General features: G+C 30.1%; 1 protein-coding gene across 1 annotated transcript; it reads left to right on the top strand.

Annotated features, from left to right (window-relative positions):
• Positions 1-1,276: 1,276 nt before the first annotated feature.
• LOC147815911 (uncharacterized) lies at positions 1,277-2,338 on the top strand. Its single transcript, XM_087156652.1, has one exon. It carries the CDS (start codon positions 1,277-1,279, stop codon positions 2,336-2,338), a length of 1,062 nt encoding a protein of 353 aa, XP_087012778.1.
• The last annotated feature ends 15,970 nt before the right edge of the window (positions 2,339-18,308 follow it).

Here is an 18,308-nt window from a genome sequence, read left to right as displayed (position 1 = left end):
TAGCATACCTGGGTTGGACAAAACGGGATAGGGCTTACAATGTTTAAATTTTTGGGTAAAACTAACTAAAAAACATAATTAACTGACAGAAAACTGCGAAGCAAAATTTATAAAAATTGTATTTATGGGATTTAATTGCTTATAACATTTTCATATAGACTGTTGTTTAATAATTAAGTACACAAAAATTATTATGCTACGTATGTTTTTAAAGATTTTATGAGTTTTCAAACATGAACGCTAATTCCATAATTTTCACAGTCGAGATGTGTCTGGTGCCCTTAAGAGGGATTTGTTAGCGGTTCTTTCTTCAATTCTCTTGGTTCATTCTTGTAGTTTAATCCTATATATAGTTTGTAAATATCATTTGGAGTAATCTTATGTTTGCTTAATAGAGAATTCAAAAGTTCAAAAAAATGCTTAACTGCAGCGTGATTAAGCCCTTTTGCTCGGACCATACTCGTGGGTTCTGGATTTCGGAGGAATGGTTACAACCAACACTTTCCAGCCATTTTTTTTTCCTGTGTTAAAATTATGCTTAATATTGTTTCACTCAGTTAACTCAAATGCTAGCATTCGTAGGTCCGTTAGAGTTATACCAAATAATCTTTCTTCTAGAGCCAATTCATGCGTTTTTTCTAGTTCAGCATTGAATACTGTCTCATATCTGTCCAACTTTTTCACTGCTGCCAATTCAGGGCCTAATGTATTTGTACGAGCCTTTTTTTACCTTTCTTTCAATATAGTAATAACAATATAGTAGAAGTACTAAGCCAAAAAATAAATAGGTGGCTAAAACGGGACATAAAAAACTGTTTCCCGTTTTATCCAACTCATAAGTGTCCCGTTTTATCCAACTCAGACACTTTTCAAAGCAAACATGGCTGCTGCCTAAACGTGAAAGAAAAATTAGATTAACTATACATGAGAATACTCGTTAATAAATGCTTCATCAAATGTAATACTCTCCGGAATTGTAATCCCATATATATAGGTAGTACAATGTGACAAACAACGCACGTAAATGTAGAAAATGGCAAAAAAATGGAGTAAAAAAGTTCTAAGACCTACAACTTTCTATCAAATAGTGATGTCGAGACGGGACGCAGTGAAAATGACATAATAACAGTCAAATAACAGATTTCTGTCGTCGTCCGCTAGTTAGCGGCAATAGTCTGGTCCCTGGGCGACGTATCCCGTTTTGTCTGACTATCCCGTTTTATCCAACTCTCCCCTATATATTTATGACAGTGTTGAGGAGGCTATTAAACTACGCATGAATTTAGACAATCTTCAGTTGACAAGGCATATTGAAAAATTATTAAGGGAAGTCAATCCATATGCACAGAAATATCGGATGCTCAGAGATTTAACTATTCATGATAGTGAATTTGTTTTACAATTTCAAAGATTTATATTCGATGATAAAAGAAGATACAATAAACCTACTTCTTCTGAATTAGCTGCCATTATTGTTTCCAAAGATGGTGTTGTTCCTGTATGCGATTTAACTGTATATCCTAAACAAGAAATAAGAGAAACGAGTATAATAAACCAAAGATCTCAACATGCTGATCCTATGGTCTTTCCTTTACTTTTTCCTAAAGGCGATTTAGGATGGACTTATCAAATGCCTTCGCAAAAAGGAAAACAAATAAGTCCAATTCAATATTATGGGCATAGGTTAGCCTTACGACCTAATGGTCCTTTTAACCCGTTATTGCATGCTGGAAAATTATCTCAGCAGTATGTGATAAATTGCTATTTGTTGGTTGAAAGTCAGCGATTAGATTTCATTAGAAACAATCAAGGAACCCTGCGCACTGAATGCTATCAAGGGTTAATTGACCATGTTGAAAGGAATTCTTTAAATGAAACTGACAGAGTAAGGTTGGGCACAGCTGTTATACTACCAGCTACGTATATTGGGTCACCTCGAAGTATGCAACAACTGTATCAAGATGCAATTGCTATTTGTCGGAAGGTTGGAAGGCCTGATTTTTTTATTACGATGACATGTAATCCGCAGTGGCCAGAAATTACTGAAACTTTAAAAGATCATTTCATTAAAGGTACTACTGTAAATGACATTTCAATAATCGTCACAAAGATTTTCCAAGCTAAAGTGGATGAATTAATTCATGACTTAACAAAAAAACATGTTTTAGGCCCTATTGTGGCATACGTTTATACGATAGAATTTCAAAAAAGAGGGCTCCCACATGTTCATATTCTTGCTTCACTCCGAACAGACTGTAAGTTGTTAAAGCCTGAAGATGTTGACAGATTTATAACTGCTGAGCTTTCTGATGATAACTATCTTCGCTCTCACAACTAAAACACATGATGCATGGACCTCATATTGCAGGCCTTATTTGCTGGAATGAGGAAAAAAAAGAATGCTCAAAAGGATTTCCTAAAGAATTTATCAATGAAACAGATATGACAGGTGATGGTTTTCCAAGATATCGGAGAAGAAATAACATCAATAAATTATACCAATATCCTGCTAAAATAAAAGGCACCACTGTGTATGTAGATAATCGCATGGTTGTACCTCATAATCCGTATCTTTTACTCAAATTTAATTGCCATATAAATGTTGAATATTGCTCCTCAGTGATGGCTATTAAATATATACATAAATATATTCATAAAGGCCATGATAGAGCCAGAATTGCTATTGTTCAAGAGGACAATGAAATTGCAAGCTATATAGATAGCCGCTATATTGGGCCAATGGAATCTGCATGGCGATTAAACGAAATTCCACTGCATAATAGAAATCACACTGTTGTTAGGCTTCAAGTGCATCTTCCTGGCCAGCAACACATCAGATTTGAGGAAGGTTGTGAGTCTGCTGCAGTTTCAAATAAAAAAGCATCCCTTACCATGTTATTAGCGTGGTTTAATTTGAATAAAGAAGATCCAACTGCACGTATTACTTTGTACGGTAATATACCAGAAAAGTACTCTTGGAATTACAAATTGAAAAAATGGATGCCAAGAAAAAATAATGTCCATGTCGTTGGACGTTTAATGAATGTTTCTCCTAGAGACTCTGAGAGGTTTTTCTTGAAACTCATTTTATGTAGAGTTCCTGGAGCTTTCAGCTATGAAGATCTGCGAACATTTGAAGGTACGATGTATAAACCATTCAGAGAATCAGCTATTGCTATGGGTTTAACTGAATGCTGTGAAGAATCTACAGCAGTTATGGAAGAGGCAGCAGCTAATATGATGCCTAAGCAATTAAGGCACTTTTTCGTGTACTATTTAATATGTGATGAGCCATCAGATGCAGTAAAATTATACAATATTTTTCATGAACAAATGATTGATAAAGATGCCGATGCCAACGATGCTTTAATACACATTGAACAGTTGTTGAATTCTGAAAATAGAAGTTGTAAGGACTTTGGATTACCCGAGCCCCCATTATATGAAGAACTGGTTTATGCTATGGATATAAACGAATCAGTTGAAAAGTTTACTCTGATAAATGCTAAGTTTAGCGAAGATCAACTGTTCATTTTTCAAAGAATAATAAAGTCTGTCTCCGATGAATCATCAAATCAGCAAACTTTGTTTTTTATCGATGGTCCAGGAGGAACTGGCAAAACCTTCCTATATAAAGGATTATATCATTATTTTGTGTCAAAGAGCATGAAAGTTGCTTGTGTGGCTTGGACTGGCATTGCGTCAATGTTACTTCCATCTGGAACTACTTCACACAGATTTTTTAATCTGCCTATTGATCTAAGTGACGATGGGATTTGTATTTTAAAAAAATTTGATAAGATTCGCTTAAAAAATGTTGACGTTATTATATGGGACGAAGCAAGTATGATTCCCAGAAAAGCAATAGAAATGATCGATAGAACTTTTCGTGATCTTCTAGCTAATGAGATACCATTTGGTGGTAAGATAATCATTTTAGGTGGAGATTTTCGACAAGTGTTACCTGTCGTTAAAAAAGCTACACATATGCAGGTTATTAATGAAACTATAAAATACTCTTTTCTTTGGCCATTTTTTGAAATCCTCCATTTGACAATTAATATGAGAGTTAAAGCTGGTAACCAAGAATTTGCCAATTGGTTGTTGACAATTGGCAATGGAGAACTTTTACATCTTGATGCAAGCACTCCTGATCTTTATTGTAAAGATATCATTTCTTGGTTTTTTGAAAAAAATCGATTGTCTTAATACTAACTTCATTAATCACATCATATTATCACCGCAAAATGATGAAGTTAACAAAGTTAATGAAAATATTTTATCACGTGTGCCAGGTGAAGAGGTTATAAGTTATAGTATTGATAAGGCCACACTATATGGAGTAGATAAATCAGACGGGAGAGAAGAAGAAGCTACTTTAAGGTATTCTATTGAATATTTAAACTCCATAAATCTCCCGGGACTGCCACCTCATCAGCTCAAATTAAAAGTTGGATGCATTGTAATGCTGATCAGGAACATATCTATTGTTGATGGCCTTTGCAATGGAACTCGATTGACTGTTCTTAAAATAGGGAAAAGAGTATTGACTTGCCAAATTGCTACTGGTAATAAAAATGGTAGTATTGTCAATCTTCCAAGAATAGAATTAAATACATTATCAAGTAATTCTTCCTTACCATTTGTGCTTTATCGACGACAATTTCCTGTTAGATTAGCTTATGCCTTAACAATTAATAAGGCCCAGGGCCAAACCTTCGATAAAGTTGGGCTATATATTGAACGGCCTATTTTTTCTCATGGTCAATTATATGTGGCATTGTCAAGATGCACAACGAAGGAGAACATTAAAATATTTATTAAAGATGATCCTGTCATTAACAATATTGTATATAGAGAAATATTATGACATATATATATAATGTCAAATTTATAAATGTATTTAGCGTAAAGAAAATGCTATTGGTGCATTGTTTATTTTAATTCCGCAAAATTAATGTTTTCATTTATAGTTATTTTGCTGAATATTATTAAAATATTTTTTTAAAAATTACCCTGTTCTTAACAATATTGCTTATTGAAAAATATTATAGTGTTTGCGCATATATATATATATATATATATATATATATATATATATATATATATATATATATATATATATATATATATATATATATATATATATATATATATATATATATATATATATATATATATATATATATATATATATATATATATATATATATATGTATATATATATATATATATTGAATTAAATGTGTTAAAAATATATTCATTTCTTTGGGACAAAGTCTGTATTATTGTGATTATCATTTTTTTTAAACAAGTTTCATATTAAGATTATATCTGCACATTGATGTTAATTTCTGACAATTTTGGCTCATTTAGAGAACAAATAGAACATAGAAGGAACTGTAGTCAACGAAAAAAAGTGACATTGATATTGACACACTGCTTATTCTGCATTTAAGAAAATTAATTCTTTTCGATGATAACAGTTAATATTCAGTTTAATATTGAAATATATGAAATCAAAGCATTCTTGGTTTTGCGAAGCAAGCCAAGCAAGAATTGCGAAGCAATTCTCCGGGGGTTGGCGAACGTCAGCGAGCAGGGGGCGGAGCCCTCTAGTACTTTTAAAAAAAAGCAATTTAATCTAATATGAAGTAATTTTCTTGTTTATCAATAACTAGGACCATGTCACAAATTGATGACTAAATTAGCCCCACTAAGGAAAATCAAAATTGTATTATACTCACTGTTTAGGCTTACTTTTTTCTTCAAATTATCTACAGATTTTATTTGCTACAGAAAATCTTCAAAATGAATTCTCTTTAATTTTCAGCAAAATTCTTAAGCATTATTAAAAGATTTTCAACAGATTATTTTAACTAGAATGTTTTGTTTCCTCTTTTCTTTCGTTTTGTTTAAAAGCTCCGTGACTGAGACAGGCTGTCATGAAATTAACAAATTAGGCTTTAGCCCAGCTGAGAGGCACTAAGTGGCTTCATACAGTGCTTACCCCACACTTATTCAAATTAAAAAAATTTCTGATTATGAGATTTCTAATTATGTATAAGATTATTTAAATTCTTTATATATAAAATTAATCAGAATTAAATTAAGATTTAAAATCTTCAGAATGAATTTTCCAATTTTCTGTAGAAGTAGGCTTAAAAAGAGAGTCTAATACTTTCAGATTTTTTCTTCTACAGAAAATTTCCAAAATGAATTTTTAAACCTTTCTGTAAAATGTAGGCTTAAAAGTATTTATTTCTTTTAAAAAAGTTAGAGAAATTAGCAAATTTTCATTTTTCTTTTTCTTCTTTTTTTCTTTTTGAGAAACTTGTGTAGCACAACTAGGTTCAAGGATACATTGTTTTTCAATTTAAAACATCGAGATTTCTTCATTATGTTAATTTTTATGTCATGTTATGTCATGTCATGTCATGTCGTGTCATGTCATGTCGTGTCGTGTCGTGTCGTGTTGTGTTGTGTTATGTTATGTTATGTTATGTTATGTTATGTTATAATTTAAAAATTCAACCTACAGAAAAATACATATAAATTTTAAGTTTCCTTTTTTTCGAAGTTGTTGTTGTTTTTTTTTTTTTGTTGTTATGTTAAAGGCATGAAAAAAAGGCCTCTTTTTTCAGGCATTTTCTTTTTAAAGACATGAAAAAAAGGCGTCTATCGCAGAAAATAGTACAGTTTTAATATCAACCCTTTTTTTATTTACTAATACATAAAGTTCAATTTTTATAATTTTCATCTTTTAATTTTTAAAAGTTAATTGTTAATTATATCTATATTTATGTCCTGGAAAATCAAATACGATAAAATTAACATACATGCCTACAAAAAAAAACATATTTTGTTTTTTTCTAATCTTGAAGATCTGCTTAATTTAAAGAATGTTTAAAAACAAATTCCAGTTGCTTTTACTAATTCATAATGCCCTTAAAAAGTTTGCCGCCCTTTAAAAGAAAAGTTAGGTCTTCAAAATGACTACGAAATGTCTACGAAAAATCTACAAACATTTTAACGTTATTTAAAATCTTCAGACGGACTATGAAATGTCAATGAAAAATCTGCAGATATTTTAAAGAAGAAGTAAAACCTTCAAAACATATGGAGATTTCTGAAAAAACAACTGAAGGAAATTACTTTTATATTTTTGGCAAATATATTTTTTTTCCTTAGAGATGAAAGCTAAATTTTAAAATAAATTTTATCTATAACCCTTCTTACAGATTCAATTAAATCCTTTTCGCAATAATGATAAAATGTTTGAATAAAATTAGACATAATTTTTTTAAGTCGTGTTTTGCTGATGGTGTTTCTAAGAATATCATTTATCGAATTTACACCATGTGTATTTACAGTAGATATCAAAAACTCAGAGATATTCTACAATTATTTAAAGTTTCATATATTAAAATCGATGTAATTGCATTTAACTTTGTTTGTGTGTTTATGAACTAAAAATAAAATTACCACCGGCAATGAATTTTGCAACATCACTGAAAACAGAATGTTCAGTTAAAAGGAAAAAAAATGAAATCATCATATATAAATTGTAATCAAACAAGTAAATTGTCATCCGTTAAGCAACAATGAATAATATAATAAACAGCAATTATTGTTAAAATTTAAAAAAAAATACTTCGTCTTGTCTGCAAATCGAAATTTACTAGACATTAATCTATTTTATTAAAATTCTTTCGGATGAATATTAAAATACTAAATATTACCTAAGTACGAAACATAGACAAAGTATGTAACTCCTGCTGCCATCTACTATTTTATTATGAAACAAATGTTTCAGATTTTTACTCACAAGTTACTCGAATAAATACATATTTATTTATTTATGCTTTTTTTTTAACTTCGAACAAAAGATATATATGCAGTGTTTAGAATATAACGTTCCAACACAGTTTTCAGCTAGTTTTTGCAAAATAAAATTCAATTTTTAACTAATTCAACATTTGAAGTGAAGAAAAGACGCAAACAATTTTGCCTTTTTTTAGCCACACAATAAAAAGCAATGGGAAGTCTATACACTTTATAATATTAAAATATGTATTTAAATTTCTTACTAGATGATGAGACATAATGGCAAGACGTATTTTTTTTCAACTGTAAAAAATATTTAAATTTTATAATTAATCTTTATCACCAGTATTTCAATGTCCTAAGACTTCATTATTAAATTTGTTTGGAAATCATATTACCTTCTATATAAAATCACAAGTAATAAAAAATTTAAAATTAAATTGTATTAACTTAACTATTAATTTAAATAATAAAAAAAATTAAAATTTCAATTGTATTATCCTCTAATTGGCTGGATGCCTGGTGCGGTTCCCCTTTAACTCCACCTCCAAACACAGTACTTCTTTCTTAAAAATTGGCTTTAAATGAAAGTTTAATTGAAAAACGTTGTTTTGAGAAATCATCTCAATTGCTTTCTAGCTTTATTTCTTGTACGCTTTTTCGTAAAATAATTTTTGAGTTAACATATGCCATTGAAAAATTTTATAATAGGCACACACACATTACCCTCATTAGCTTCAAACTACCTCCACTTCGTTATAGAAATAGCATCATTATTATAAAAAACTTTGCTTAATATGTTACTTCAATTCATAATATTCCAGAAACTGTTGCTTATAAAATTATTTCCATTCATTTCTGCTGTAAACAAAAGCCACTAAAATTGTAAAAATATCCTTTTAGACCTTTGTTCAGAAAGGAACATTTTAAATTGCCTATTTTCATAGCTTACTTCATATGATGCAAAACAAGCGTGAGGATAGTTAAATCACTTGATATTAGGTGAGTCAGAATGCTAAAATCATTTGTGAATGAAGATTCAATGCACGTAGAAACAAGACATTGAATCCAAAACGGTGGGCAAATCGGCACATACAATTAGTCCATAGCAGATCGTGCGGTAATTGCAGATCACTTCTAGAATGAAGGGAAAATTTGAGATTTCTCATCTGTATGCTAAATTTTGTAATAGAATATATTTCTCTGTTGCTTTACAAAACTATTACATTCATGCTAAAATTTATAAATTTGTGTATGTTTTTGAAAAGACTAAAAGATACAGTGAAACTTATAAGCCATGGTATAGTTTGTCTAAAGTAAGAACTCCCCAAGCCATTCCTCTGGACCCGTAGCGGTGACTATGGTAACGAGGTATAACTATTTCAAGTAGGGGTGTCAGGTCACAGTTTAGGACAGGTTTTTGGCTCAGGTCAGTGAGAAAAAGGGAATCTTTTTCTTAGGTCTATTGTGTTAGCCCTAGAATGAAGAGAAGCTACCCTCCCTGAAATGCGCTCTTCTAGTTTCCATAAGAGCTTCAGACTTTTTGGCGAGGCGGGGGGGGGTTGCAGGACCAGTACTGGAAATTGTTACTAGTAACTATAAGACTTTAACCCCTGTTCGCCTATGAATGCTGTGCAATCATTTTTTTCCTTGACTATAAACATATCTTTACATCTGAATTAAAACATACAATCAAAATAATCCCAAAATGTCTCATTGTATTAACGCATATTTAATTCCCGATTTTATAACAATAAAATTTCAACTTAAAATCATACTGGTCAGTTAAATTGCAACTTGATCTTGGATTTGTCAGCAGTGGACTGATCGTAAAGACACGGTTCCCAGTCGAACACCGAAGTCAAGCATCACTGGTTGCGGTCAGTAAGCGGGTGGGTGATAACTTTGATCAGCTTGCGTAGGATCCGAGGGTGCACGGTATTGGTCCTCGTTAAACTGTTCGACCGTAAAGTGTTAGATTTCGCGCATGTCATCTGGCTACCAAAGCAGGGGATCCAGACCCTCTGCAAAGGATCAAAATTGCGATGGCATGTCATTGGATCATCCTCAGGGATGCTTCCCAGACCATCACCAATAGCCCATTGTGCAGTTCTAGTGCAACGTAGCTCTAGTGCAACCTACCGACCATTTTTATTTTATTTTTTTTTAAATTTTGGGTGCAATAAAAACCTTCTTTCGAAGAAATTTTTTTTTTCGCCATCGTGCAATAAAAGATAATTTGTAATGACGTTTTACAATTTAGTATTCATTATTTTAATTGCATATATTGAGTATTTGCTCATTATCTTAATTGCACAGCTTTCACGAAGCTTAAAATTAAAGTATTTTAATACAACTTATGTACCGAGTAATGAGTGTAAAACGGTTTACGAGTTAGATAATGTTTTCATTGCGTTAATAATGTTCTTGAATAAGAATGTAATATCAACGGATGGCTTTATAATAAAGTTTTAGTTTTGGATTGAAATAACTATCAAATTCCAAAGCGTAATAATTACGAAGGATAATACTAAGAAATAATGATAAATAAAAGAGACGACCATTAAATAAAAGATAAGGAGATAGTTTAGAGATAGTTAAAATATTCCTTTATAACTTTTATTACGAAAGCAAACGAAGAAATCCAGATAATTAAGAAATTGAAACATGTGATATTTTAAACAAATGCATAATATTCATATAAATAAAAATGCAAACTGAGAAACCGTTTTAAACTATTAAATTTTAATGTTATGTAGAGTTTCAAATAATCAGAGGATTGGCGAATTTTCTGACACTTGATTGGAATTTCAACTGGCTATTATGGAAGCAAACAGGTTCTTTATAATATATAATTTCTTGTATAACCTTTTCATTCATATTCTCACGCAAACTTGCAACAAGGTAAACTGACGCCCACGTTCCGTAAGACCGATATTTATTTCATTTTTTACTTCATGCTTATTCATAAGGAAGATGTAACGCCCACATTTTAACTGGAACCGCGTTTGTTCAAGTGGACGTACTAAGAAAAATAAATTTAAAAAAATAAAAAGAAAAAAGATAGAAGTCGTGTGTGCGAAGGCACATCAAGCCAAAAGAAGAAAAAAAAGTAAAAAATACGTTTTACAACTAGATTGCTTTAAGGGGCGAATTTTTCACTTAATCCTTCATCGCTAATAAAAGAGAAGAAGCAAATCTATTCGCCCACTCATGGCTGTGATTCGAGACTCCGTTTAAAATCAATGAAGGAATAGGCGTTCGCAATGTAGTTACGTTTGAAATTTATCTGGTATAATTCATTAAATAAATATTCTTTATAATATTAATTTTAAATAATATTATGCATTTAATATTCAAGAAGATATTGTGAATTATTTTTTATTTCGATATTTTTATATATTGTCTTTAAATTTTGAGATTATGACATTATATTAAATGTGAAAAAGATTCCTCTAAAAAGTTTTTCAATTTTTCTTCTACGGTTACTCAGTATTTTTGTCCGTCTTCAATGTCGGAACAAAGTTCAGGCATTACAGGGGACGCAAACTCTATTTATCTATGCACTGTCTATTTATCTATGCACTACGTTTGAAATTTATCTGGTATAAATTATTAAATAAAATTTCCTTATAATTTTAAATAATATTAGGCATTTAATTTTCAAGAAGACATTTTGAATCATTTTTGATTTCGATATTTTTATATTGTCTTTAATTTTTGAAATTATGACATCATATTAAATGTGAAAAAGATTCCTCTAAAAAGTTTTTCAATTTTTCTTCTACGGTTACTCAGTATTTTTGTCCGTCTTCAATGCCGGAACAAAGTTCAGGCATTACAGGGGACGCAAACTCTATTTATCTATGCACTGTCTATTTATCTATGCACTACGTTTGAAATTTATCTGGTATAAATTATTAAATAAAATTTCCTTATAATTTTAAATAATATTAGGCATTTAATTTTCAAGAAGACATTTTGAATCATTTTTGATTTCGATATTTTTATATTGTCTTTAATTTTTGAAATTATGACATCATATTAAATGTGAAAAAGATTCCTCTAAAAAGTTTTTCAAATTTTCTTCTACGGTTACTCAGTATTTTTGCCCGTCCTCAATGTTGGAACAAAGTTCAGGCATTACAGGGGACGCAAACTCTATTTATCTATGCACTGTCTATTTATCTATGCACTACGTTTGAAATTTATCTGGTATAAATTATTAAATAAAATTTCCTTATAATTTTAAATAATATTAGGCATTTAATTTTCAAGAAGACATTTTGAATCATTTTTGATTTCGATATTTTTATATTGTCTTTAATTTTTGAGATTATGACATTATATTAAATGTGAAAAAGATTCCTCTAAAAAGTTTTTCAATTTTTCTTCTACGGTTACTCAGTATTTTTGTCCGTCTTCAATGTCGGAACAAAGTTCAGGCATTACAGGGGACGCAAACTCTATTTATCTATGCACTGTCTATTTATCTATGCACTACGTTTGAAATTTATCTGGTATAAATTATTAAATAAAATTTCCTTATAATTTTAAATAATATTAGGCATTTAATTTTCAAGAAGACATTTTGAATCATTTTTGATTTCGATATTTTTATATTGTCTTTAATTTTTGAGATTATGACATTATATTAAATGTGAAAAAGATTCCTCTAAAAAGTTTTTCAATTTTTCTTCTACGGTTACTCAGTATTTTTGTCCGTCTTCAATGTCGGAACAAAGTTCAGGCATTACAGGGGACGCAAACTCTATTTATCTATGCACTGTCTATTTATCTATGCACTACGTTTGAAATTTATCTGGTATAAATTATTAAATAAAATTTCCTTATAATTTTAAATAATATTAGGCATTTAATTTTCAAGAAGACATTTTGAATCATTTTTGATTTCGATATTTTTATATTGTCTTTAATTTTTGAAATTATGACATCATATTAAATGTGAAAAAGATTCCTCTAAAAAGTTTTTCAATTTTTCTTCTACGGTTACTCAGTATTTTTGTCCGTCTTCAATGTCGGAACAAAGTTCAGGCATTACAGGGGACGCAAACTCTATTTATCTATGCACTGTCTATTTATCTATGCACTACGTTTGAAATTTATCTGGTATAAATTATTAAATAAAATTTCCTTATAATTTTAAATAATATTAGGCATTTAATTTTCAAGAAGACATTTTGAATCATTTTTGATTTCGATATTTTTATATTGTCTTTAATTTTTGAAATTATGACATCATATTAAATGTGAAAAAGATTCCTCTAAAAAGTTTTTCAAATTTTCTTCTACGGTTACTCAGTATTTTTGCCCGTCCTCAATGTTGGAACAAAGTTCAGAAATAACAGGGGACGCAAACTCTATTTATCTATGCACTGAATTAAAAACAAAGAAGGTGAACAGATTTAAAAAAGCTTTTCCCTCGATTTGTGCGCAATATAAAACGTAATAATACAATACACAATAATTAAGAAAAATTGCAAAAAAAATTCTGTAATTCATCCTATCCTCATGAAAAAAGAAGAAATGAAATAGTAAGTGTAACTTATAAGAATTGAGTTAATTTAGTCTCAATTAATTTTCCAGATATTATATTTATTTTTGTTAAGTTTATCTTAAAATGTTTTGCCAAAAATTTCGTATAAAATTTTCAAATTAACCACCTACTTTTCACGTGCTTTCTTTGAAAATTTTATAAGAAAATCCAGTAATGCATTGTAAGATAAACTTTATTTAAAATGAACATAATATCGTCCAAATTCAACGTCAATCATCAATAATCATAGATAAAATCAATCGATTTCCAAAAATTGCGCCCAAAATTTCATTTCATTACTTTTTCGTGTGCAGACCATAATATTATTTAATTTTTTTCTAAAATAAAATACTTTTGCTAAATTTCAATTTCTTATGTATGCAATTAAATTTTAAATTTCATTTATATTTTAAATTAAAATCGATATAATTTTTACTATTTTATTTTACTCGGTATGGAAAAAAATATTATTATTTTGCTATTACAGTTGTTAAGCATTTTGAAGGAAAATGTGCTAATTTATCTTCTTTTCTTAACAAACAATTGTTAAAAACTTTGTAAAACAACTACTATCAATGCATCTCAATTTTAAGGTTGAATAACCGTAGCATGCAAAAGGCAGAAAAAAACGACTTATTTGAAATTTATAAAAAGAATATTTAATTGTTCACCTAAATAATGAAGAGAGTGTCGTGTTAACACCAGCCTTAATATATATATTTTTTAGAGTTACTTTTAGTAGTACTTCATTTACGTCACGCTAAAGCTGCGAAGCTATTGGCTGGGAAAGATCCTTGAGCATGATCGGAAGACACAGCACCACAATTTTGATCCTCTACATTGGGGATAGCTCCCCGCTTCGGTAGCCCGACGACCTGCACGCGAAGTCGAGTTCTTTACGGTAGACCAGTTCAACAAGGGTCAATATCGCAAACCCTAGGTTCTTTCACACGCTCATCAAAGTGATCACCCATCTGCTCGTTGACCGTTATCAGTTATGCTTGCCTTCGGTGTTCTATAGACAACCTTGCCTTTACTATCAGTCCTCTGAGGGATAAAAAAATAAAGGCAGGTGAATATTTGCAAATTAATATTTGAGTAAGTACAAATAATATTCTTATCAAATTCTCATGACTCATTATCAAAGTCAGTCTCAGTAAAGGCGGGATTGAAATCATTTTGAATGTCGAGTAAAACTGTAAAGCCTTTCTATTATTGTATTTAACTTCAGTTTCCTCCTCATCCTCAGTGGTAGACGGGTCATGGGTTAGAGTCCCCTTGTCATTTTCGTGGTTTCCATCTACATGTAACGCAAATGAGGAAAATCTTAAAAATTTGCGTTTATTAAAAAGACCTTCACAAAGGCTAATATCTCCCAATACTTGAACCAGGAGTTCTGGATTCTCTTGTCTTCTGGCTTGGATTCAAAATTACAGTATTAAACATTTATAGTCGTAAACCCAAAAATTGGGTCGGCTGTTCAACAGCAGTTATAAAATCAGAAATAAAGTTTGCCTTCCCAAAAGTACTTTTTTAATTTTCGTTTCGAAAAAGATCTTCGTCTGTTAGAGACGCCCTCTGAAAGAGATTTACTATATGTTACACGTTAAAATCCGTGAAATTATTGAGTTTTTATTGTTATCTGCACCCTCATATTTTTTATTAAACACTTAATATTAATTTATAATTGTTCTAAATAGTTTGATTGTTGGTCTTATTTTGAAAACAACGATACAACGATCCAGGGCGAATAACGATCATTCTAAAGCAGAGCTGTGAAGTCAGTAACTAAAATGTTCGACTCCGATAGTAGCTCCAACTCCACACTTTCGTGAAAGTTCGACGCTGACACCAACTCCGACTTATACTAAATTAAAATTTTCATCAAATCTCGCAAAAATATATATACTTAATAATTGCTAATTTTAAATTAAATATTTCTATTTTTTATGAACATAACATAACAGTTGACGAAATTAATTTTACAAAATATAGAAATTGTGCAAAATCATTTTGAGAAAAGAACTACTACTCAAAAACTTCGCACACTGGTGCATAAATTTCGATTATCGAAAAAATTGCAAGTGAATATTCATAAACAAGGACAATGGTACAAATGATGCATTAAATTCAATCGCGTATTTTTTTAATTAACTAAGCCCTTAGACGAAAAATTTAGATTAATTATATTTTTAATACTTTTTCATTATTTCGTATTAGTTTTGGTCAAAATAAGTGAAAAATATTATATTTCGTATTTTTAAAATTTATAGTTAAGTTATGATTCTACAGTTTGAAACTGTATATATTCTACAGTTTAAAACAGCGATATCTTTTTCTGCGTAAAAGGTAAAATCTTCCAAACACGGCTCATTTCTAAACAGTAATTTTTAGAATTTGCACTTATTCGCATTTATTTTATGCAGGTCAAAGAGAAGTAGTTATCCATCATTGAAATTTCTTTAATTTACAGAAACAATTATTAATACAGTAAAACTTGTGCAAGTTGACCACTTGTGGTGCATTGTTTCTGTGGCCAACTTAGACAAGTGGTCAACTTATAGAGGGGTTGCGTCATTATTTATTTTTTCGTCTCCTATATCATGCTGCTATATATTTAAAAAAAAATTTCACTTTACTTAAATATTTTATTTAGCAAGTAGACAAATGAATATCTTAAGAAATGTGCTTAAACCTGAATGAACTTCAATTTGTTACATATAATTTTAATATTTAACTAACTTTCTTAAAAAAATTATTTCGTTAGTTATGCATGTGAAGTGTTTAATCAAAATAATTTCTTAAAATATCAGAACACAAAATTATGCAATTTGAAAACTTTAACAAAATAAAATTATTTGAAATTTATTCTGTTATTACTACACTTACAAACCTATTTGTTATAAAAATATTCCCTCATTGTCGTTTGACGCTGTTGTTCAGACTTTACATCAGCCCAATGTTTTGAATGAAAGAAATGGTCAAAACCTGACCCCCTACAGTTTCCCCAGGTTTTTATGCAAAGTAAACTCACAAAAGGGTTTAGATTAGTTTTTTACACTATTTCACCAAACAAGTGAAATTTTAACATACATAGCAAAATGACAGAAAATTTTCTGATTTTTTTTTCTGGTCAACTTAGAATAGAATTTCATAATACTCGTAGACAAAATTGACTTATTTCAGTGGTCAACATACAAGATAGACAGGTGGTCAAGTTACAAAGGTTTTGCTTCTTTATATTATATAGGAAAAATTCCGTTCCTGATAATTGAGGTCAACTTATGCAGGTGTCCAACTTACAAGGGTGGTCAACTTGGCAGGTTTCACTACATTTTTTAATGGGAATGAAAGAAAAATTTAAAATTGTTTCGTTTAGTGACTATTATACTGTTATTTATAATTAAAAGATACCAAAATATATGTTTGCTTGCAATTAAAACGTCAGAAAAAAATATGCAAAAGGGACACCAGTGTCCCATTTGCGTCAAAGAATCAACTGAGTAAATTAGGTTTTGGAATTAAATTAAAAGATAAATTATTAATAATCTATTCATTAATCTCAATTTTGCACTAGTTTAAATGATTTTCTGAGTTTCTTTTTAATAGTTCTGTTAAACATAGGCTCAAAAACGTTCAAATGTGATTATTTAAGTAAGTAAATAAGTAATAATGCAAGTAATTGTTATATTTATTTTAGTAAAATGTTAATCTGCATAATCATAAATATTTATCAAAATAATTTTCATAAAAACAGATTTTCTTTTTCCTGTTTTAATCTACAAGACCGAACCAAGCAGATTTCAAACAAACTTCTGCAACAGTTTCTTCAAATCCGATTTTAAAAACCCTCTTATAAAGTAATGTAGTTTATTGATTATGATGGGTTTTATGAGGATAAGCAGATTTGATGATTATGATGATGATTTGATTATCTGTTATGCAGCTGATTGTGATCATACGCTATTTCTCATACATCTATCTCCTTTCTATAAGTTTATATGGACCAGAAATCAGTTATTCTACAAATTACCTAGTTAATGTGCAGATTAACTAGGATGATCCGTACCAAAAAATTTCTTCATTTCTCAAATTACTTAGGTAATCTTCAAACTACCTAGATAATCTACACATTATCTACTAGGCACTCTTTAATGGGAAAATATCTTTGCTGGATCAAAAACAACGTTTCTGTAGGCTAATATTTACATAATGTTATTTATATTTCTATCTAAAAAATCATGTTACTACAATTAAACAATCAGTAACATGGAATTAATTCTCAATTACTTTTATAACTATGATACAAAGAAAGAAAAAGTTTAAAAAACTATTACATTTAAGGAAGTTAACTTAGTTTTCTTTATTTATTTTTCTGTACATCTAAAGAATTAAGTCAATAAATACAATCAAGCGAAAATAGGACCGGGATAGACTGGCTGGTAGGGCACTGGGTCCATGTCCAAGAGGTCGTGGGTTCGATTCTCGCCGGCTGAAGACTCCCCGTGTAGTAAATGGTGACTGATGCACGTTAAATCTGTCGAGGCGCAAAGTCCTCGATGTTTCCATAACAAATCATATCTCTGGGGGTACTGATCCAGAAAATTCCTAGATTGGGTTCAAAATTACAAGGCTACGGAGTTGAGCATTAGTAGTCGTACACACAAAATTGGGTCAGCTGTTCAACAACGGTTATAAAATAAAATAAAATCATGCGATAATAAATAAAATGAGAGAAACTAACTTTGGAACTTTAACGACACGGAAACCGGTGATGCGTATATTACCTAAGAAAATTAGGAAACCCACACTTTAATGGATTAACCTAGTTAATCTGACAATCGGCCAGGAAATGTGCATATTAAAGTTTTCGAGCTTTAACGGTGACATACGTTTACACAAAATTCTAAAACACCCAGCGTAT

Source organism: Parasteatoda tepidariorum, chromosome 2 (genome assembly GCF_982258835.1).
Source record: "Parasteatoda tepidariorum strain Cologne lab strain chromosome 2, Ptep-v5.0, whole genome shotgun sequence".
Lineage (NCBI taxonomy): Eukaryota > Metazoa > Arthropoda > Arachnida > Araneae > Theridiidae > Parasteatoda > Parasteatoda tepidariorum.
Note: the sequence above shows the minus strand (reverse complement) of the source record. Positions and strands in the feature narration are given on the sequence as shown.

What these genes read in the sequence shown, in the direction of transcription:
- LOC147815911 (XM_087156652.1), top strand. Translation starts at nt 1,277, where the DNA reads ATGAATTTAGACAATCTTCAGTTGACAAGGCATATTGAAAAATTATTA.